This window comes from Pseudophryne corroboree, chromosome 12 (assembly GCF_028390025.1).
Source record: "Pseudophryne corroboree isolate aPseCor3 chromosome 12, aPseCor3.hap2, whole genome shotgun sequence".
Classification (NCBI taxonomy): Eukaryota; Metazoa; Chordata; class Amphibia; order Anura; family Myobatrachidae; genus Pseudophryne; species Pseudophryne corroboree.
In genome coordinates this window covers 52,851,026-52,874,732 of record NC_086455.1, presented here as the reverse complement: position 1 = coordinate 52,874,732, position 23,707 = coordinate 52,851,026, and the positions used below count along the sequence as shown (strand labels likewise).

The following is a 23,707-nucleotide window of genomic DNA, read 5'->3' as shown; positions in this document are numbered from 1 at the left end:
CCCGCTCTGATCCACTACATCACCTCTTGTCCCTCCTCTGATGCCCCACATCACCTCACACTCTCCCCTGATGCTCTGCATCACCTCTCACCCTCCCCTGGTGCTCTGCATCACCTCTCACCCTCCCCTGGTGCATCCGCATAACCTCACACCTTCCCTTGATGCTCTGCATCACCTCTCTCCCTCTCCTGGTCCTCTGCATCACCTCTCACACTTCCCTGATTCTATGCATAACATCTCACCCTCCACTGATCGCCGGAGACCGGACACAGCAGCGCTGCTGGCAGCGCTGCTAGTGCTGGCAGCGGCGGTGAGGGGAGGGAGAGATGCAGCGCTCTCCTCCCCTCACATTTAGGGTTGACGGGGGCAAGTGGGGCATGATGCCCTGGCCGCCGCCGGCGCCCCCCTCTCCTGGGCCTGCCAAGGCGCCCAGGGCACGTGCCCCACTCGCCCTACCCTAGATACGCCTCTGCTTACCTCTCCTGTGGTTCTGCTCCCTCTCTCTACTTGCCTGCTCCCTCTCTCTACTTGCTTCCATGCAGTGAATGGCTGTCAGCACTTTGACTGGTGGACAGCTCCAGCCATCCACCAATCAGCATGCTGACAGCCATTTATTGGTTGCAGGATGGAAGAGCAGGTAGAGAATGCTGCCTTGCCACTCTAATTGTGTGACCACCAACCACCCTTACCTAAAAGGCCTCTAGAACTGTAGGGCCCATGGCAGCTGCCCAGTGTGTCTATACGTTAAGATGGCCCTGCACTGACTTCTGAATGGTATTGAATGTTAGCTGATTGGTATTGCGTGTATAACCTCTTATTGGTTTAGGTGTCCTAAAAAGTGAAATTAATAGAATAACAAGGAAGGTATCTGAGGCTGACTGCTGGTCATGTAGCCCCCCAATAATTCTTGCACCAAGCAGTCACTGGAACCACTTCTCAGGCCTGCTTACACCCTATCCACACAAAGCCAGAGTCTACAGCTCTTCCAGAGAGCAGGGGGCCTGCACGGGGCCTGCCCATGGCCCCTCTCCTCTCTAAAAACACCCCTGCAAACATCCCAGCATTGACCTGCTCCTAGCCATGGAAATTCTGCCATGTCATAGGGGGATACGGAGGCTGGGAGTTTGAGCCCCAAGGACATTGAGTGATTGACATTTCAGCTGGAGCCTTGGCTGGTTGGATCGGTTTCCCCTTCTCTTCAAAACTACAAAAGCAAGTTATACAGTATGTTCCAATAATGTACTGTAAGCTGACTATTCAGATATTACTTAGTAGATTGGCTAGATTTTTATGCAAGGTAAAATAGTGTAAATCCTTTTCCTTTCTTACTTGTCACTTGTACAGGGCACTGCTGGTCTGGAGGCCACAGCTTATGAAGAGATGTCAAGTTTGGTCAACTACATCCAGCCAGTTAAATTTGACTCATTTGAAGTGTCAGCACGTAAGAGAGTAACTCTGAATCTTAGCGGATAGTCTGTGTGTAAGGTTGTTGAAAGTGTTGATTTCTATGAATGAGGCTCGGCCAGATTTCACCAGAAGTGTGTAGTAGCAGATACAAAGGGGGAGATTCAAATGTTTGAAAAGTCAGTTGGGAGTCTGTTTTTTCCTATCTAATAGACAAGAAAAAACAGACACCCAACCGACTTTTCAAACATTTGCATCTCCCCCAAAATTTCATGTTAACTTCCTTATGGTTAACTTCCTTTTTTTCTGATTTTCTGTAGTGTATGTTGCATTATTGGGAAAATACTTTTTCCAATGTGCTTGTTATTATGTTAATATTTTACTGTTATTATAATGTTATTTTTATTAGGATGTTATTGTTGTTAATATGCAGAAAATGGTAATTAACAGTAGGAATGCTGTAACGTGATCTTATGTGTACACCAGCTGAGGTATTTAAGGTGCGTACATACCGGTACTAGGCGATGTGCTCCATGAGAGACATCGCCTAGTGTGTCCCCCTCCCAGCCCAAGCCGCCCGACTTGGGCATATTACAGTGCTGTACCACTAGCTAGCAATATCGCACAGTGACATCATGCCGTGGCCGGGCCTTGCATGCAGCTTTGGACGCTGAGTCCAAATTGAGCTGTAGGCATAGCCAACACTGATTGTTAACGTCCCGAGCACTGGCACATCGGCCATCGTCAGCAGCATACACACTGGGCAATATAGTAAACGATATCGCTCAGGAGTGTAAAAAATAAGATTTTACTTACCGATAAATCTATTTCTCGTAGTCCGTAGTGGATGCTGGGGACTCCGTCAGGACCATGGGGAATAGCGGGCTCCGCAGGAGACAGGGCACATCTAAAAAGCCTTTTAGGTCACATGGTGTGTACTGGCTCCTCCCCCTATGACCCTCCTCCAAGCCTCAGTTAGGTACTGTGCCCGGACGAGCGTACACAATAAGGAAGGATCTTGAATCCCGGGTAAGACTCATACCAGCCACACCAATCACACCGTACAACTTGTGATCTGAACCCAGTTAACAGTATGATAACAAAACGAAGTAGCCTCTAAAAAGATGGCTCACAACAATAGTAATAACCCGATTTTTGTAACAATAACTATGTACAAACATTGCAGACAATCCGCACTTGGGATGGGCGCCCAGCATCCACTACGGACTACGAGAAATAGATTTATCGGTAAGTAAAATCTTATTTTCTCTAACGTCCTAGTGGATGCTGGGGACTCCGTCAGGACCATGGGGATTATACCAAAGCTCCCAAACGGGCGGGAGAGTGCGGATGACTCTGCAGCACCGAATGAGAGAACTCCCGGTCCTCCTTAGCAGGAGTATCAAATTTGTAAAATTTTACAAACGTGTTCTCCCCTGACCACGTAGCTGCTCGGCAAAGTTGTAATGCCGAGACCCCTCGGGCAGCCGCCCAGGATGAGCCCACTTTCCTTGTGGAGTGGGCCTTTACAGATTTAGGCTGTGGCAGGCCTGCCACAGAATGTGCAAGTTGGATTGTGCTACATATCCAACGTGCAATCGTCTGTTTAGACGCAGGAGCACCCATCTTGTTGGGTGCATACAATATAAACAACGAGTCAGATTTTCTGACTCCAGCTGTCCTTGAAATATATATTTTCAATGCTCTGACAACGTCCAGTAACTTGGAGTCCTCCAAGTCGCTAGTAGCCGCAGGCACCACAATAGGCTGGTTCAAGTGAAAAGCCGAAACCACCTTAGGGAGAAATTGAGGACGTGTCCGCAATTCTGTCCTGTCCGAATGGAAAATCAGATATGGGCTTTTGTACGACAAAGCCGCCAATTCTGAAACTCTCCTGGCTGAAGCCAGGGCCAATAGCATGGTTACCTTCCATGTAAGGTATTTTAAATCTACCGATTTTAAAGGCTCAAACCAATGAGATTTGAGAAAATTTAGAACCACGTTCAAATCCCACGGTGCCACTGGAGGCACTATTGGGGGTTGTATATGTAGTACACCTTTTACAAAAGTCTGTACTTCAGGCACTGACGCCAATTCTTTCTGGAAGAAAATTGATAAGGCCGAAATTTGAACTTTAATGGACCCCAATTTTAGGCCCATAGACAATCCTGCTTGCAGGAAATGTAAGAATCGACCCAATTGAAATTCTTCCGTTGGAGCCTTCTTGGCCTCACACCACGCAACATATTTTCTCCAAATACGGTGATAATGTTGTGCGGTCACATCTTTCCTGGCTTTAATTAAAGTCGGAATAACTTCCTCAGGAATGCCCTTTTCTTTTAGAATCCGGCGTTCAACCGCCATGCCGTCAAACGCAGTCGCGGTAAGTCTTGGAACATACAAGGTCCCTGTTGAAGCAGGTCCCTTCTTAGAGGTAGAGGCCACGGATCCTCCGTGAGCATCTCTTGAAGTTCTGGATACCAAGTTCTTCTTAGCCAGTCCGGAGCTACCAGTATTGTTCTTACTCCTCTTTTCCGTATAATTCTCAGTACCTTTGGTATGAGAGGCAGAGGAGGGAACACATATACTGACTGGTACACCCATGGTGTTACCAGAGCGTCCACAGCTATTGCCTGTGGGTCTCTTGACCTGGCGCAATACCTGTCCAACTTTTTGTTGAGGCGAGACGCCATCATGTCCACCTTTGGTTTTTCCCAACGGTTCACCATCATGTTGAAAACTTCTGGATGAAGTCCCCACTCTCCCGGGTGAAGGTCGTGTCTGCTGAGGAAGTCTGCTTCCCAGTTGTCCACTCCCGGGATGAACACTGCTGACAGTGCTACGACATGATTCTCCGCCCAGCGCAGAATCCGTGCAGTTTCCGTCATTGCACTTCTGCTTCTCGTGCCGCCTTGTCGGTTGACGTGGGCGACTGCCGTGATGTTGTCGGACTGGATCAGCACCGGCTGATCCTGAAGCAGAGGTCTTGCTTGGCTTAGGGCATTGTATATCGCTCTTAGCTCCAGTATATTTATGTGAAGAGACTTTTCCAGGTTTGACCACACACCCTGGAAGTTTCTTCCCTTTGTGACTGCTCCCCAACCTCGTAGGCTGGCATCCGTAGTCACCAGGACCCAGTCCTGTATGGAATCTGCCGAAAGGAATCGCTTCGTACGAAGCCACCATTTTTCCCAGGACTCTCGTGCATTGATGTACTGACACAGTTCCTGGTTTTAGGAGGTTCCTGACAAGTTCGGATAGCTCCTTTGCCTTCTCCTCTGGGAGAAATACCTTTTTCTGAACCGTGTCCAGAATCATGCCCAAAAACAACAGATGTGTTGTCGGAGTCAATTGAGATTTTGGAAGATTTAGAATCCACCCATGTTGCCGAAGCACTACTTGTGATAGTGCCACACTGGCTTCCAGCTGTTCTCTGGACTTTGCCCTTATTAGGAGATCGTCCAAGTACGGGATAATTAATACGCCTTTTCTTCGTAGAAGAACCATCATTTCGGTCATTACCTTGGTAAAGACCCGAGGAGCCGTGGACAAACCAAACGGCAGCGTTTGAAACTGATAATGACAGTCTTGTATCACGAACCTGAGATACCCTTGGTGTGAAGGGTAAATTGGGACATGTAGATAAGCATCTTTTATGTCCAAGGACACCATGAAGTCCCCCTCTTCCAGGTTTGCTATCACTGCTCTGAGTGACTCCATCTTGAACTTGAATTTCTGTATATACAGGTTCAAGGATTTCAGATTTAGAATAGGTCTTACCAAACCGTCCGGTTTCGGTACCACAAATAGTGTGGAATAATACCCCTTTCCCTGTTGTAGGAGGGGTACCTTGACTATCACCTGCTGAGAATACAGCTTGTGAATGGCTTCCAAAACCAACGTCCTTTCTGAGGGAGACGTTGGTAAAGCAGACTTTAGGAACCGGCGAGGAGGAGACCTTTCGAACTCCAGCATGTACCCCTGAGATATTATCTGCAGGACCCACGGGTCTACTTGTGAGTGATCCCATTGATTGCTGAAATTTTTGAGCCGACCCCCCACCGTTCCTAAGTCCACTTGTACAGCCCCAGCGTCATGCTGATGGCTTTGTAGAAACCGGGGCGGGCTTCTGTTCCTGGGTAGGGGCTGCTTGCTGCCCTTTCTTACCCTTTCCTCTGCCTCGCGGCAGATAAGACTGTCCTTTTGGTCGCTTTTTATAGGAGCGAAAGGACTGCGGCTGAAAAGACGGTGTCTTTTTCTGTTGGGAAGGAGTCTGAGGTAAAAAAGTGGATTTGCCGGCAGTTGCCATGGCCACCAAGTCCGAAAGACCGACCCCAAACAATTCCTCTCCCTTGTATGGCAATACTTCCATATGCCTCTTGGAATCCGCATCACCTGACCACTGTCGCGTCCATAAACTTCTTCTGGCAGATATGGACATTGCGCTTACTCTTGATGCTAGAGTACAAACATCTCTCTGAGCATCTCGCATATAAAGAAAAGCATCCTTTAATTGCTCTAGAGTCAATAAAATACTGTCCCTATCCAGGGTATCAATATTTTCAGTCAGAGAATCCAACCACACTACCCCAGCACTGCACATCCAGGCTGAGGCTATTGCCGGTCGCAGTATAACACCAGTATGCGTGTATATACTCTTCAGTGTAGTTTCCAGCCTCCTATCTGCTGGATCCTTGAGGGCGGCCGTATCAGGAGACGGCAACGCCACTTGCTTTGATAAACGTGTGAGCGCCTTATCCACCCTAGGGGGTGTTTCCCAGCGCGCCCTAACCTCTGGTGGGAAAGGGTATAATGCCAATAACTTCTTTGAAATTGGCAATTTTCTATCGGGGGTAACCCACGCTTCATCACACACATCATTCAATTCCTCTGATTCTGGGAAAAATACAGGCAGTTTTTTAACCCCCCACATAATACCCCTTTTTGAGGTACCAGTAGTATCAGAGAGCTGCAAAGCCTCCTTCATTGCCGTGATCATATAACGTGTGGCCCTATTGGAAAATACGTTTACTTCCTCACCGTCGACACTAGATTCATCTGTGTCGGTACCCGTGTCGACTGACTGAGGTAAGGGACGTTTTACAGCCCCTGACGGTGTCTGAGATGCCTGAACCGGTACTAACTGGTTTGCCGGGCGTCTCATTTCGTCAACTGACTTTTGTAATGTGCTGACATTATCACGTAATTCCATAACCAAAGCCATCCATTCCGGTGTCGACTCCCTAGGGGGTGACATTACCATCATCGGCAATTGCTCTGCCTCCACACCAACTTCGTCCTCATACATGTCGACACACACGTACCGACACACACAGCAGCCACACAGTGAATGCTCTATTGAAGACAGGACCCTCCTAGCCCTTTGGGGAGACAGAGGGAGAGTTTGCCAGCACACACCAAAAGCGCTATACTGTATATAACAACCCTAGAAGGTGTTGTTTCTATATATGCGCTCTCAATATATAATTATATCGCCAATTTATGCCCCCCCTCTCTTTGTTACCCTGTTTCTGTAGTGCAGTGCAGGGGAGAGTCGTGGGAGCCTTCCTCACCAGCGGAGCCGTGCAGGAAAATGGCGCCGAGTGCTGAGGAGAATAAGCTCCGCCCCTTTTTCGGCGGCTTTTCTCCCGTTTTTTTTTAATAAACTGGCCTGGGTTAAATACATACATATAGCCTTAATGGCTATATGTGATGTATTTATTTGCCTCTAAGGTACTCTATATTGCTGCCCAGGGCGCCCCCAGCAGCGCCCTGCACCCTCCGTGACCGAGATCCGTGAGCCGTGTAGCAACAATGGCGCACAGCTGCAGTGCTGTGCGCTACCTCTATGAAGACTGAAGTCTTCTGCCGCCTGTTTCCGGACCTCCGTTCTGCCGTTCTTCAGCGTCTGTAAGGGGGATCGGCGGCGCGGCTCCGGGACGAACCCCAGGCTGACCTGTGTTCCGACTCCCTCTGGAGCTCAGTGTCCAGTAGCCTAAGACTTCAATCCTCCTGCAGGCAGGTGAGTTGCAAGTCTCTCCCCTAAGTCCCTCGTTGCAGTGCTCCTGTCGCCAGCAGGAGACACTGATTAGAAACCTAAAAAAAACTTTTCTAACTAGCTCTTTAAGAGAGCCACCTAGATTGCACCCTCTCGGACGGGCACAAAAACCTAACTGAGGCTTGGAGGAGGGTCATAGGGGGAGGAGCCAGTACACACCATGTGACCTAAAAGGCTTTTTAGATGTGCCCTGTCTCCTGCGGAGCCCGCTATTCCCCATGGTCCTGACGGAGTCCCCAGCATCCACTAGGACGTTAGAGAAATGAGTGATATCATTTACTATGTCGCCTAGTGTGTACGGGCTTTACTTACTTGTAGTAGGAGGGGTGACTTATACTACCCCCGTGCATCTGGCTTCACTGACACTCACCGGGGTAGCAGTTTTCACCTAGGGGTAGCTGCAGTCCTGCTGCCCATAGGTAAAATCCGCCACTGGTGTGCCAATACCTGGTGTATAACACAACTTTCGCATACACTGAATATATAGAGTTGGTTGCAAAGCAAACAAAGGAGTAAGGCCCTCATTCTGAGTTGTTCGCTCGTTGCCGAGTTTCGCTATATTGCGATTAGTCGCTTACTGCGCATGCGCAAGGGTCGCAGGGCACATGCGCTTAGTTATTTTACTCAAAATTTAGGTATTTTACTCGCGGCATAACAAGGATTTTTCATCGTTCTGGTGATCAGAGTGTGATTGACAGGAAGTGGGTGTTTCTGGGCGGAAACTAGCCGTTTTATGGGTGTGTGCGAAAAAACGCTGGCGTTTCTGGGAAAAACGCGGGAGTGTCTGAAGAAACGGGGGAGTGTCTGGGCGAACGCTGGGTGTGTTTGTGACGTCAAACCAGGAACGAAACTGACTGAACTGATCGCAGTGGCAGAGTAAGTTTCGAGCTACTCAGAAACTGCTAAGAAATTTCTATTCGCAATTCTGCTTAGATACACTCCCAGAGGGCGGCGGCTTAGCGTGTACAATGCTGCTAAAAGCAGCTAGCGAGCGAACAACTCGGAATGAGGGCCTAAGTTTGCACCTAGGCAAAACCATGCTGCTCTGCAGGTGGGAAAGATTTAAAATGTGCAGAGAGATTTATATTGGGGAGGAACGTGTCCTAGCTCCAGTCTAAATTGCAGTGACAAACAATAGCTGCCCAGCATCCAATATTTATCCTGCAAATAAAAAAAAGACATATACAGTATTTGCGCCCATTACATTGCAAAATGGTCTGCTCTAACAATTACTCTTTTTTTTTTATTTTGCCCCCACATACTGTAAATCAGCCACACAATGAGGGTCATTCCGAGTTGTTCGCTCGCTAACAGATTTTAGCAGCATTGCACACGCTAGTCCGCCGCTCTCTGGGAGTGTATCTTAGCATAGCAGAATTGCAAACGAAAGATTAGCAGAATTGCGAATAGAAAATTCTTAGCAGTTTCTGAGTAGCTCGAGACTTACTCCTACACTGCGATCAGCTCAGCCCATTTCGTTCCTGGTTTGACGTCACACACACGCCCAGCGTTCGGCCAGCCACTCCCCCGTTTCTCCAGACACTCCCGCGTTTTATCCTGGCACGCCTGCGTTTTTCCGTACACTCCCTGAAAACGGTCAGTTTCCGTCCAGAAACACCCACTACCTGTCAATCACACTCCGATCACTTCAACGATGAAAATTCTGCGTTCGGACGTGAGTAAATCTACTAAGTTTTGTGCTAAAATACTTAGCGCATGCGCACTGCGTACCATGCGCATTTTTGCCTTAATCGCTCAGTTGCGAAAATCGGCAACGAGCGAACAACTCGGAATGACCCCCCATGTGATTTAAGTAGATGAGACTACATTTTACTACATCTCATGTATTCTTGTAAGCATTTTCTATCACAAATATAAGTGTAATACCCAGTGAGGCCAGAAGAGTTAGCAGTGCCGTAACTAGGGTGGTGCGACATGTGCCGCCACACAGTATGCTGCTAGGCAGGCGGCACCGGTCAATTTGCTGTTTTAATCACTTTCGCTTGTGACTTCCACCTCTTTGATCACCGGTATCTACTGGCCACCCCTATCTCCTCCCTGGCAGACTCTGCCTCTCTATTCTGTAAGCACCATCCGTTACATACTCCTGTATTTAAGGCACACATTTCAAAATACTCTCATACCAGGGATTAAAATCCATTATCTGTTACTTTGCAGTCAGACACCTTACTCATGGAGTTATTTGCTCCTGCAAAGGAAGCCTGTGAATTCTACCTATATGAAGCAACTAGTCATTGTCAGAGGCACAATATAATTTTGTACAAAAAATAATCAGCATTGTAGCTGAACAGAGCTATGTGGTGTGTGGCTGCAGAATATTCGATGTGTGGCTGCACACTCCATAGATCTGCCTGGTTACAATGGTTTTCAACCTACAATTACAAGTAGCTTCATATAGTTGGAATTTACATGCTTCCTATGTGGGAGCAAATAGTTGTTGGCGTAAGGTGTCTGCAATATAACAGATGATGGGTTCAAATCCCAGGTGTGACAGTATTTAGAAACGTGTCTGTTAAATAAAGGCGTTTGGAACTAAAGGTGCATGTATGCTTCTGTACCTACCTGTCAATGTAAGAGGTTCCTGTGTATGACTACGAAGACATGTGTGATATTAAGTAAAGGATAATATAACTGAATGACAAAGAGCTTTCAAGTTAGGTGCATGAATGTGGTAAAAGAAGATTGGCATCCAAATCCATTATCTAGGTGTGTTCTGAAAGCATCCGTGTTCTGTAAATATATATGTATGTCATGTGGGAAGGGGCATTATAGCACGTGCTTTCTTTGGAATCAGTTTTTCATGCATGCCCCACACACCCCACAAGGGCGTGCATCTTTTGTCTTTAATAAATAAGCAGGTGGGCTGCTAATGCTCTTTCTTGCCCAGGGCACTGAATAGTCTAGTTACGGCTCTGTGAGTTGGACACCCTGATTACTTTTTAATTTGTGCTTTATGTTACACTGTTTCAAAGTTTCTCTGATTTCTCTGTCTAGAAAAAAATCAAAGTTACATCATTTCTTCGTTCGTGGAAACTAAGGCCTACGACCTGCTGACCAAGTTCCCTGTACAGTTCGTTGAGTATCCTTTTTGTGACTATTAAAAAGTCCTTAAATCTAAGGGAACATTTTCATTAACAAAAGACGTTACATTTTAATAAAATACTCAGTATAGAAGTACCTATGATGACAGGCCGTAATCTGATTTTGTAGTGGTTCTAACAATAAACTGATAAGGAGCCTTGTATTATTATTAGTAGAAGTGGATTAGTGGTAATTGCTAAGAATTTCCTTCGTACAGAAAGCGGAGAGATTTTTCCTATACAATTCCCCCAGATACAATAAGAGACAGATGAGTCGGATTTATCCTAAGGGCACTAGGATGGACTCATCGAACTATATGCCTCAAATGTTCTGGAACGCAGGATGTCAGATGGTGGCACTTAACTTCCAAACTATGGGTTAGTTTTAGACTTTCTTATCGTTCATTCAATGGAAGGCTCGCCAGCTCTACACCGTCAGTCCTACAGCCCTTAGTGATGATAGTGTTGGGAAATATTTTATAAACAACTGTAAAATGTTTTATTTCTAGAACAAGTGACCCCGTTGCTGTCCATTATGGAATGATAGTATGTGAGGTGCTCTGTACTAGCAGAGAGGTGAAGGAGTACACAGCATGGACACAAGTGTGATCAGGCCAAATGTCTGCACATTACAGAGGTCCTCTCACGTTTAAGATAAATAGATTTTTGCATATTACCTAGTCAGCACTTGTGAGGCAGTATAGCTGTGCCGTAGTGGGTAAGCCACACAAGAGGAAGCATAACATGCTATGCTGCCCAACATTCTCATGGAAGAGAGAGGATGGATTTGAGGTCTCTGGGAGGATTATGGGGTCTATTTACATCTGTCAGCAGATGTGATGTAATGTATTGTAACGCTGCTGGGAGATGGCCAGGGGATAATGTTTGGGGCTGTATGGGAGGCAGAGCCCATGTGCGACCTTCCCATCTGATCCTGTTAGAGTATAAATGCAGTGTGGGTGACAGGGAGCACTAAGTGACATCTACTGTAATGCAATACTTAATAAGCATCAAATTGCAAGGGGCTTAGAAACTGACGACTAAAACCGATGCAGATTGACCGTGGGTTCTAAAGCTAAAATATAGCATTGACCAAAGATAGATTTGACCTTCTAAACAGAACCTGCCATCAATTCCTGTTGGTTTCTTAAGCCCTTTACCACTCCAAACTGCAAAACCACTGCCAACCCAACGCAAAGCCTCCATGGTTTAAAGATCAACATGATTTGTGTAGGCTTATATTATAGTAAAAAATATGGGTTTAGAGATAATCAGCGTGGGGAATCAGATCCCCCCAAAAATTGCTAACCAGTCAGGAAAAATGGCTGTTCTCCCAGATTCTTCAACAACCAGGGGTAGGCTGAATCAGCCAGGGCTGGTGACATTACAGCAGGGAGAAATGCAGGGTGATGTTCCTCTGCCATAATACTAACCAGACTGGTTAATCCAGGGCTGAAATCCCTAGGGATATGGTAATTTATTAAAAAAACGGGGTCCTCCCTCACTAAGAATAACAGCCCATGACTCTTCTCCGTATCCCGGGTCAGTGGCTATAGGGGTAAGAATTGGACTTGGAGAAATAAAAATGCTAGAATGTCTGGGCATCCAGGGTCTGCTGGCACCTGTGGTCCACCTTTAAAAAAATTGTAATCAAATGACAGAACACAATGTGTTAATATTTTATCAAATAAAGACACTTCCACATCCCAAGTTCTTCCCTCACTAACCAATCACAGAGGATTCTCAAGTGACACCTCAATCACGCCAGGCTCCCAGAGGAAATGGTCTTGTTTTTTTGTTTTGTCAAGACCCATGGATGTCACATGGACCGACAAAGTGTGCACAGAGCCCTGAGTTTTGGTTCTAAATCATGGTTGTGACTTGGTAAAACCACCCTCAAGTGTTTGGGGTTTTTTTTTTGGTTCTGGATCTGGATTTGTTTAAAATTGAAAGAAACAGGTAAAATAATCTTGTAGGACCTGTTTTTGTTCCTCCAGTATTATAAACATCAATAACATTGATTAGCAGTCATTTCCAGTGTGAAATTAGGGAGGGACTTACATGCCATCTAAAACATAGGTCTGCAAACTCGGTCCTCATTACCCCACACAGTGCATGTTTTGCAGGTCTCCTCACAGAATCACAAGTGAAATAATTAACTCCACCTGCGGACCTTTTAAAATGTGTCTGTGAGTAATTAATACACCTGTGCACCTGCTGGGTTACCTGCAAAACATGCACTGTGTGGGGTCCTGAGGACCGAGTTTGCAGACCTGTGATCTAATACATGCAAGATTTTTTTTTCGATCAGAGATCAGAACTTGATGGGATGACCTGAACCTGGACTCGGTTCAGGTCAAAACCCTAAAGTTCAGGTGTGTTTGGTTCTCAGCAAAACCAAACCGCTCATCTCTAACTCAAATCATACCCCAAATCTTCCACTTACAGTATACCATACATCATTGAGAAACATCTCCTTTAAGTGCTTGTGAAGAAGCAGTATAAATGGCGAAGAATGTCTTTGAATTAAAGGGCGCTCACAGCCGATGTAATTAGCACTGTCAGAGCCTGCTTGACTGAGTGGGCAGATGTTGGTATTGCAGAGTTATGGAGGCACACACCAGTGGATGACTCAAACTACGAACAGCCCCGTTACTTAACCATTGGTGTTGGCTTATTGATAGATAGCAAGTACAGCCACACCCACTGTTACGTGTTATGGTTATGGACTAGAGCTGGGGCGGATCCAGGTTTCATACAGCTCACCAGACTGTGAGTGTATATTGCAAACGGCGTGTGGCATTTTATGAACTTGGGGTGGGACAGAGGAGGGGGACCCAAAGTATATTTTTGCACCTGGCCCCACCGCTCACGAGTTCCTCCACTGCACAAATATATTTAATCTCTACTATACAATGCAACAACATAGAAACTATTCATTTATCAGCAGAAATTCAGCATTTTTCTAATTCCTTTGCTATGTTTTACTGTTCCCCAAACCTCCAGAGACAGCTGGCTAAATGTGGCTTATCAGAGTCTCACCCAAGGTCACAGCCACAAACGTCAATGCAGCTCTGTAACAACTAAACATTTTTCTCATGAAACAATATATAAACAAAACTACATAAACTAAGCAATTACATGTAAAAGGAAATGTACCACAACAGAATATGATAAATACAAAGGATACATTTTTGAAATAAAAGAGCCACTTTCATCATGTATTACATGCAATGGAATTTAAAAGATTACTATGCATACATTGCAAACTGTAACATCCACTAGCAATAAACACAAATATATATCCAAAAAGTAATTACATACACATGATGCAGCTATACTACACAAACAAGATTACATGCAATATTAGATACTATATATACTATACTTTAGCATATAAACATTGTATTTGTTGGTGTGAATTACAACTTTTTTCATGGTTACAGTGCCAATTTTCATACATCTTTCATACTCTGGGGGTCATTCCGACCCGTTTGCACGCTGCTGGTTGTTGCAGTGGTGCGAACGGGTCGGGACTGCGCCTGCGCGGCGCCTGCAATGCGCATGCGCGTCGTTGCCCGACGACAACCATCGCCGGGCAACGACCAGAAGAGAGAAGAAAGTGATCCCTAGCGCGATCGCAAGAAGATTGACAGCGGGGAGGCGTTCCAGGGCGGATACTTACCGTTTTCTGGGAGCGTTGAGTCCAACACAGGCGTGTCCAGGCGTTTGGAGGGCGGATGTCTGACGTCAATCCTGGGACCTGCATCGCTGGATCCGTCGCACAGGGTAAGTAACGCTTACCCTGGTCTTGTTTTACAGGAAACGTTTTTTGCATAGCAGGGCTGCACAAGCGATCACAGCCCTGCTATGCAGAAATACATAGGCGGCGTCTAGCTGATCGCACGGGCAGCAAAAAGTTGCTACGTGCGATCAACTCGGAATGACCTCCTTAGTCAACATATTTTTGTGCTGTATTTTTGGTTTTAATGCTGGACAGGTGCCCACCACCAGCTTCTATGGCAAACCTAATGACGTTTTCCTTCCACTGGTTTAGACAAAAGCTAGAAGGGGATATGTGCATTTTACAATGAGTAGGGTGATTTTATTGTAACTAGCTTAGCTGTAGCTTCCTTCTCCGTCTGCTACCTGTGAGATCAAACCTCCAGTAATTATCTTACCCATACGTTATGCCTATCTGTACTCTCTCCACATCAGCTATTCCTTACTGACTGCATTAATACTTCTTTCTCAGATTTAGCCATGCAGCAAAACATGGCGATCTTTGAGTTTAACGGCAGCAGTGGATACATACTAAAACATGAATTTATGCGCCGGGCTGACAAGCAGTTTGACCCATTCACAGTTGATCGGATTGATGTAGTTGTGGCCAACAGTCTTTCAATTACTGTAAGTATGAAACCAGGAGATACCCCCATACTGGAGCCTTACCATTAGTTTTAGCACCTTGTACATATAAGCCTTGCAGTTTGCAATGAAGTTTATGAAACAAACTAGGATGTGGAAAATCCCACCTCAGCAGACGTAGAAGCCAAATACCCGCTGAAATAGAAATATTACACTCTAGTAATCGTTGTCCCTTTGCATGTGTTCGCTACAGAGAAAGAATACATTATTATTATTACCAGTTATTTATATAGCACACACATATTCCGCAGCGCTGTACAGAGAATATTTGCCAATTCACATCAGTCCCTGCCCTAGTGGAGCTTACAATCTATATTCCCTATCACATGTACACACAGACACATTCACGCTAGGGTTAATTTTGTTGGGAGCCAATTAACCTGCCAGTATATTTTTGGATTGTGGGAGGAAACCGGAGTACCCGGAGGAAACCCACGCAAGTATGGGGAGAATATACAAACTCCACACAGTTAGGGCCATGGTAGGAATTGAACCCATGACCTCAGTGCTGTGAGGCAGTAATGCTAACCATTAAACCATCCGTGCTGCCCACATGAACTTTGGTCCTTGTTTATCATTTCAGAGTACATCCAGTTACTCATGGTCTGTTCAGGTTCACGTCTTTTCCCCCGATTAGCTACATTGCTCGGCATTCTAATTGAAGCCCAATATGTTGAATATAAATGACATGGTGTTTCTTATCGACAGATACTCTCCGGGCAGTTCCTAAGTGACAAGAGTGTGAAGACCTACGTAGAAGTGGAGCTATTTGGGCTGCCTGGAGACCCCAAGCGTAAATATAAAACCAAACTGACCTCAACTGCAAACTCTATTAATCCTTTATGGAAGGAAGAGCCATTCGCGTTTGAAAAGGTATATATTCTGCATTTGCTGATGATGGGGTACAATATAGGTATTGAAATATTGGCAGAGGTGTAACTGCAGGGTGGCTAGACTGGCAAATGTCTAGGGGCTCCCAATGTGAAGAGGGGCCACCCCAAAAATCAGTCACTAACTACTATAGATTAAGGGGGTCATTCTGACCGTTCGCTCACTGCTGTTTGTCGCAGCCGAGCGAACGGGTCTCTACTGCGCATGCGCCAGCGCCGTAGTACGCCGGCGCATGCCAGATGGGCGAAGGCCGTAGCAGGGCTGCAATCGCCTCTGCCTGATTGACAGGCAGAGGCGATCGCTGGGCGGGAGGGGGCGGAACGGCGGCATTTGGCCGCCGTTTCGTGGGCGTGGCCAGACCGAACGGGGGACGGGCCACAGCAGCTGCGTGACGTCACACTCAGCCGCTGCAGGCCGGGGAGCGATGAGTAGCTCCCGGCCAGCACGCTAAAGCTGCGCTGGCCAGGAGCTACTCTTGAGGTGCAAAGGCATCGCCACTGTGCGATGCCTTTGCACTTCTGCGGGGGGGGGGGGGGGGGGGAGGCGGCACTGACATGTGGGGCGGACTAGCACTGTGCTGGGCGTCCCCCCACATGTCAGTGTAAATGATCGTAGCGGTGCTAAATTTGGCACAGCTACGATCAACTCGGAATGACCCCCTAAATACTCAATTTGGCAATTTATTTCTGTGTATACTGTACTGTTAAGTTACTACTCAGTTTCATTAGAATTGTTACTTCTAATGTAACGATACAGTGGCCCGGGGGGTCGGCAGAGCTGTGTGTTTCACAGCCGCCGCTGCACTCAGAACGCAGCAGCACTCAGCTTCTCCTTCCTGTATAAGCCCGCCCCCAGACTCCTATGTCACTAGCCAGTGGGAGTCTGGGGATGGGCTTATACATGCTGCGTTCCGTCTCTAGCAGCGGCTGTGAAACACAGCAATGATGATCCCCAGGGCCAGGCAGCCGTCACACATATCAGAAGTGACATTAAAGGTATGTATATATATTTTAGCCGCCCCCACTCCCCCATGCTCTGTGTGGTCTGTGCTGCAGTTTAGGGGCGGCACCCACCACTGATAATGACTAGCAGCTGGGTAAGCAGAGCTGATACACTTACAAATCTTTGACACTACCTTGCAGCGCTGCCTCATGTATTTCTAGTATGCGTGATACACAAATTATTTAGATATGATAAAACATGTAGACCTAGGGGTTATAGAAATCAAATAGGAGGCTCGTCTTAAGATTTTGCCAGGGGCCTCCAAGCCTCTAGTTATACTACTGAGTATTGCAGGAAGCTTCCCGCTGGCAGGTGCATGGACCCCCGCTGTAACCGAATGGAATCCTCTATTAGGATAAGGTAGTAAATGTGGCTTCTACGGCTGCCCGCATCTACAGACACTTCATATCTTCAGCCCCAGAAAGCGCAGTGCGAATTCATAGAAATCATTCTTTCTTCTGCAGGGTCCATAGCTTATCCAAAGGATAACATTGGGATATGGCGGAGCGACAGCGGATTGGCACCAAACGATCCAAGCTTTCAGCCTCCCAGAATGCAACGGGCCCGTCCCTATATCTCCGCCTCCTGGCTCAGGCAAATCAGTTTTTGGTTCGGTGCGGCAGGAGCCGGACAATGGTCAGACGGCTGCTGGTTTTTAGCAGCCAGAAGCTTTTTTTATTTTATTTTTATAGTCTTACTATTTTTTTTTGAGCAACCCTTCTAAAAAGCGTCTTATACGTACCTTAGAAAGAGTCGCTCCAACAACTCCCTACCGGGTTGCAACAACGCTTACCCACGTGTACAGTGCTGTTTCGGCGGGCGTCTGTGTAGGATGTACTAGCAAGTCCAGCAGATGTTACCAGGCTGTGGCTGGAGCACGGGGAGAAGGTAAGGCATCGGTTCCGATTAGATGGGGAAACGAGAGACACAGCCGCACTGTTTCGGGATGGAGACTACTGAACAGTCACTGACGCGGCTGCCACCTCGGGTGCACCAGCGCTAGGCCTCAGGGATCATAGGCTCCAGGGGTAGCATGAGGCCACAATCCCTAGGGTTGATGTCAGCAGTGGGGTGTAAAACGCTCCCTTGGTCGCCCCCCCCCCCCGTCCCGGATTATGACCAGTGTACTCCGAGTTTCCCGCCATGAACTGAGTTCCCGCTTCTGTCTGAGACGCTGTGTATCTAAAAGGACCCAGTCGCAGCATATCGGCTGTATGACTGGTGTGTCGTGTTCACTTGGGCGTCTGTGTTCATTGTAGGTCCACGGGGCGGTTGTGTACACTAATAGCGTCTGGATCCACTCAGCGTTCACTAACGTATTGATCGATCCTGGAAGTGGGGTGAAGTTTCCCTGTATCCCACTCTCCTGAGCCGGGTGATATAGCACTAAGGGCCTAATTCAGCCTTGATCGCTAGCAGGCGATTTTTGCACTGCTGCGATCAGATAGTCGCTGCCTACAGGGGGAGTGTATTTTAGCTGTGCAAGTGTGCGATCGCATGTGTAGCAGAGCTGTACAAACAGATTTTGTGCAATGTTTGAGTAGCCCAGGACTTACTCAGCCGCTGCGATCGCTTTAGGACCAGGATTGACGTTAGACACCCGCCCTGTAAATGCTTGGACACGCCTGAGTTTTTCTAAACACTCCCAGAAAATGTTCAGTTGATATCCACAAATGCCTTCTTCCTGTCAATCTCCTTGTGAACGCCCATGCAAATGGATCATTCGCTCAAACCCATCGCTGAGCGGCGATCCGCTTTGTACCCGTGTGACGTGCTTGCACATTGCAGTACATATGCATGCGCAGTTTAGACCTGATCGCCTGCTGTATGAAAACGCAGCCTAGCGATCAGGTCTGAATTAGGCCCTAAGTCTCTATCTACCTTTGAGTTGGATAAGTGCCTGATGCATATGAGTCTGTAAACTATTGCTGCTGTTTCTTTTGCTGTGCGACTGAATACTGGAGATATTCTTTTTGGTAAAGAATTAAACAGTATTTTGGAGTCAGAAGCAGACTCCAAGAAAGTGGAGTTTCCTTCCACACACAAATCTAAACGTAGATTTCCAGCTTTTCGGCCCTATCGGACTCAAGGAAAAGCAAAAGGAAAGGGTTATGGCAAACAGTCTCTATCTGAAAAATCTGGTAAGACTAATAATAATACAAATAATACATTTATTTCTCTAGCATCCATAAGGGATATTGGGGAATCTAGTACGATGAGGGTATAGACAGGGTCCAAAGTGGACTTTAAATTTCTTCAACTGGGTGTGCTGGCTCCTCCCCTCTATGCCCCACTTCCACAGGCAGTTTAGAAAAAAGTGCCCTCAGGAGAGGATGCACATCTCTGCAGCTCCAGAAAGTTTACTTCAATTTCTTTTGAACTTTTATTATTTTCGATATGCTGTCTGGGCAACAGCATACCTGCACCGTGGTAGTTGGGGGGCGGTCACCGGCCTTGCGAGGTGCAGAGCTGCTTCCCCGCTGCAGGACCACCGTCCTGAGGGGTTGTTGTTCAGCGGGGCACTGCGCCTAGGCTGTCACAGCCGCAGCACCCCACACACCCCTAACGCTGCCTGAAGGTGACATCGTGGTGAGTACAAACTGGGAGCCCCACTAGGGTGGTCCCCCGGTTCAAGTGCGGCTGACCACGGGCAAGTGGGCGGGTACGGGTGGATACGGTGTACCCTTAAGAATTTAGCAGTGGGTACGCCATACCCACCGCCACAGGGCCGCCGCTCCCTACCTCCCTCCGCTGCTCACCCTGCCGCTGCTGCATGAGGGGAGGAGAGTGCAGCGTGCACCTCTCCTGCCCCTCAGTGTCTACCTTCAATACGGCGCCGGCCCGTGAGCCAATTAGAGCTCGCGGACTGGCAGCCGAGGCTCCTGATTGGCTGCCGGACCGCAAGCTTTGATTGGTTCATGTATCGGCACCTAATTGAAGGTAGAGTGACACCCGTACCACCGCCGGAAACTAAGGGGCAGGAGAGCCGCACGCTGCGCTCTCCTACCATCACACACAGAAACAGGACGACAGCAGCAGCTCGGTAAGCAGTAGGGGAAGGGGGTGGTATGTGTACCTGGCGCTTGGGGCATATCTGGCACTGCAGGGGCATATCTGGCACTGGGGGCATATCTGGCACTGGGGGCATCTCTATCTGGCACTGGGGGCATATCTGGCACTGTGGGGGCATTTCTGTATCTGGCACTAGGGGCATTTCTGTATCTGGCACTGGGGGCATATATGTGTCTGGCACAGGGGGCATATCTGGCACTGTGGGGGCATTTCTGTATCTGGCACTGGGGGGCAATGTATATCTGACACAGTGGGGGCATTTGTGTATCTGGCACTGTGGGGCAATCAATGTGTATCTGGCACTGTGGGGCAATGTATATCTGGCACTTTGGGGCAACGTGTATCTGGCACTATTGGGGTCATATGTGTATCTGCCCCCCCCCCCATATGTGTATCACACCCCCATTTTCATTGGCCACACCCCATGTGGCATTTGGCCACACACATTTTTTGGGCGGTGTGTGCGTACAGTACCTATAGGACATTTTTTCTACTTCCGCCACTGCTGTGAAATATAGGTAAATACAAGCTGTGCAGTGTATGTCACACTAGATTCTCTCCATTAGTTAATGACTCTGTTTCCTGTGAACAATGCAGTCAATCTTCACAAATCAGTGAAGGGGTTGGGGGAGAGGGTCCAGAGTCCCACTGGTTAGGGTCTCTTAAGACTATGATGTCTGATATGTCATCCCAGTTCAATGCTAATGTGCAGAAAACTCAGCTACTACAACAAGCTGTTGCAGATTTAGCTGCTAGGGCAGATGCACATCCACCACTCTCTCATGCTGATCCTCAGAAGCGTGGTTTACCTCCTATACTATCTGATGCAGATGATGATATACAGGATGATGGGGATGACCTGGATCCCATTAGTGGGGATCCCGATTCTGCTCAGGGTATTGAACCCCTCATTCTGGCTGTACGGGACGTGTTAAAGCTCCCTCTAGAGGACGCTGCGTCACAGCAGTCGTTTTTATTTGTATTTCTACAGAGTTAGATGACTTATTCAAACAGGCCTGGAAAAATCCAGATAAAAAATTCCAAGTGTCCAAATAGTTTTTAGCACTTTACCATTTGCTCCTGAAGGTAGTCTCTCACCTGTCTAAAAAGGCGGTGCTGCCCACCCCGGGCTCCTTTACCATGAAGGATCCTGGGGATAGGAAGATAGAGACTACCCTAAAGTCTATATACACAGCAGCCAGTATATCACAAAGACTGGTCATTGTGGGTTGCTGGATGAACCATGCTATTCATTCTTGGGCCACTCAAATTCAGGGGGCCTCTCGGGGTATATGCCCTTAATTTCTATGGTAAACCTCCTGAAGTACATTCAGGACACTACCCGTGTCCTCTGTGATTCACTCAAGGAGATGGGGAACATTAATGCTCGGACTTCTGCCATGACAGTGTCAGCACGCAGGGCCTTGTGGTTGCATCAGTGGATTGCAGATGCAGAATCCAAACGTAGTGTGGAATCCCTCCCCTTTTCTGGGGAATGGCTTTTTGGGGTCGAATTGGATACCTGGATTTCCAAAATTACGGTTGGGAAATCCATGTTTCTCCCCTCTGGGGCCCTGCCAGCGAGGCGCTCCTATCCGGGGCCATCTTTCCAGTCCTTTCAGTCTCACAGATTTTGAACTAAGGCCAGAGGTGCCTCCAATGCGACTAGAGGCACCAGAGGTAAGTCCAGAAAACCTGGAAGCACAGGTTCTCAGGAACAGTCCACCGATTCTGCTTCCACCAAGGCCTCAGCATGACGGTGCCCACCCACCTCGAGGGGATCTCGAGGTGGGAGCTCGACTGCGTCACTTCAGCCACGTCTGGGAGACTTCCTGTCAGGATACCTGGGTCAGAGATCTCGTTTCTCAGGGCTATAGGTTGGAGTACGACAGTACTCCCCCTCAATGATTTTTAAAATCAAGCTTACCAGCTTTGGAGGATATGCAAGTTACGTTGCAACAGACAATCTGAAAATTGGTTCAGTCCCGCGTCTTTGTTCCAGTACCACTACCGCAACGCGGCAAGGGGTTTTGCTCAAACCTGTTTGTCAAAACCGGACGGTTCGGTCAGACCCATTTTGAATCTGAAATCCCTGAATCCTTACTTGAAGGTGTTAAAGTTCAAGATGGAATCCCTGTAAGCCGTGATTGCGGGCCTGGAAGAACAGGAATTTATGGTCTCCTTGGATATCAAGGACGCCTATCTCCATATTCCGATTTGGCCGCCTTATCAGGCGTACCTGCGGTTTGCCCTACTGGACAATCACTTCCAATTCCAGGCACTACCCTTCATCCTGTCCACAGCTCCGAGGGTATTCACAAATGTGATGTCAGAGATGATTTACAACTTTGGATCCAGGGGGTCAATGTGGTACCTTATCTGGACGATCTTCTGATAAAGTCACGATCCAGGGAGCTTTTGTTGCTCCATATCGACCGCACCATCCATCTGTCGGACCATGGGTGGATCGTCCACTTACAGAAGTCCCACCTGGAGCCAACTCAGAGGCTCCTGTTCCAGGGGATGTTGCCGGATACTGTGGCACAGAAGGTGTTTCTACCAGAGGACAAGGCGAAAACACTTCAGGAGATGGTCCGCATGGTGCTCCGGCTTACTCGAGTTTCTGTCCATCTTTGCATAAGATTGTTGGGAAAGACGTATGGGAGGTTCCATGCAAGAATGTTTCAGTTGGATCTCCTGACCAAGTGGTCCAGATCACATCTGCAGATGCACCGGATGATTTGGCTGTCACCTCAGGCCAGGATTTCCCTCCTGTGGTGGCTACAGTCCTCCAATCTCCTGGAAGGACGAGGTTTCGGGATTCAGGATTAGACCCTCCTCACGATGGATGCGAGTCTACGGGGATGGGGAGCTGTCACACAAGAAGCGCAGTTCCAGGGCAGGTGGTCAGCTCTGGAAGCCCTCCTTCCTATCAACATTCTGGAACTTTGACCGATCTACAATGCTCTGCTTCAGGCCTCTCCTCTGCTCAAAGATCACGCAATCCAGGTACAGTCGGACAATGCCACGCCGGTGGCGTATATCAATTGACAAGGAAGGACCAAAGCAGAGCCTGCATGCGAGAGGTGTCAAAAATACTCTTCTGGGCGGAAAGAAATGCAAGAGCAATGTCAACAATCTTCATTCCGGGTGTGGACAACTGGGAGGGGTACTTCCTGAGTCGTCACGATCTCCACCCGGGGTAGTGGGGGCTCCACCATCTGGTGTTCCAGTAGATCATCAACCGGTGGGGATGCCCACAAGTAGACATGATGGCTTCTCGGCTCAACAAGAAACTTACCCGGTATTGCTCACGGACCAGGGACCCGTAGGCAAGGGCAGTGGATGCACTGGCGCCGCCTTGGCCATACCGGCTAGTCTACCTGTTTCCTCCGATTCCATTGCTCCCAAGGGTGCTAAAGCGAATCAGGAATCAAGGTGTCCAGACAATTCTGATTGCCACGGATTGGCCTCGGAGAGAGTGGTATGCGGAAACAGGTAACGTCAAAACACTATCATCATAGCTGGAGAAGATATGTCTCTTTTTTTTTTTTTTTAAACATAATTTTTATTGAAGCAATATATGCAATACAGACATGAACATTCACTATATTTCAGAACATTGGTAGAAGGGTGTCATATGAAAATAGAGCAAGGAAGAATACAGTGAAGTCTTTAATCAAGGGACATTTCCATTATAAGCAGTCAACAGCATCGCATCTGCATGAAACAAGTCCCCGGAGACCATTTG

At 47.6% G+C, this 23,707-nt stretch overlaps 1 protein-coding gene across 1 annotated transcript in view; it reads left to right on the top strand.

Annotated features, from left to right (window-relative positions):
- Positions 1-23,707, top strand: part of PLCB2 (phospholipase C beta 2) — a 294,302-nt gene that overhangs the window by 186,039 nt on the left and 84,556 nt on the right. The window contains exons 16-20 of the mRNA XM_063947515.1: positions 1,345-1,441; positions 10,478-10,562; positions 10,817-10,941; positions 14,819-14,973; positions 15,700-15,864. Coding sequence (XP_063803585.1) covers positions 1,345-1,441; positions 10,478-10,562; positions 10,817-10,941; positions 14,819-14,973; positions 15,700-15,864 — 627 coding nt within the window. The remainder of the gene's footprint in view (positions 1-1,344; positions 1,442-10,477; positions 10,563-10,816; positions 10,942-14,818; positions 14,974-15,699; positions 15,865-23,707) is intronic.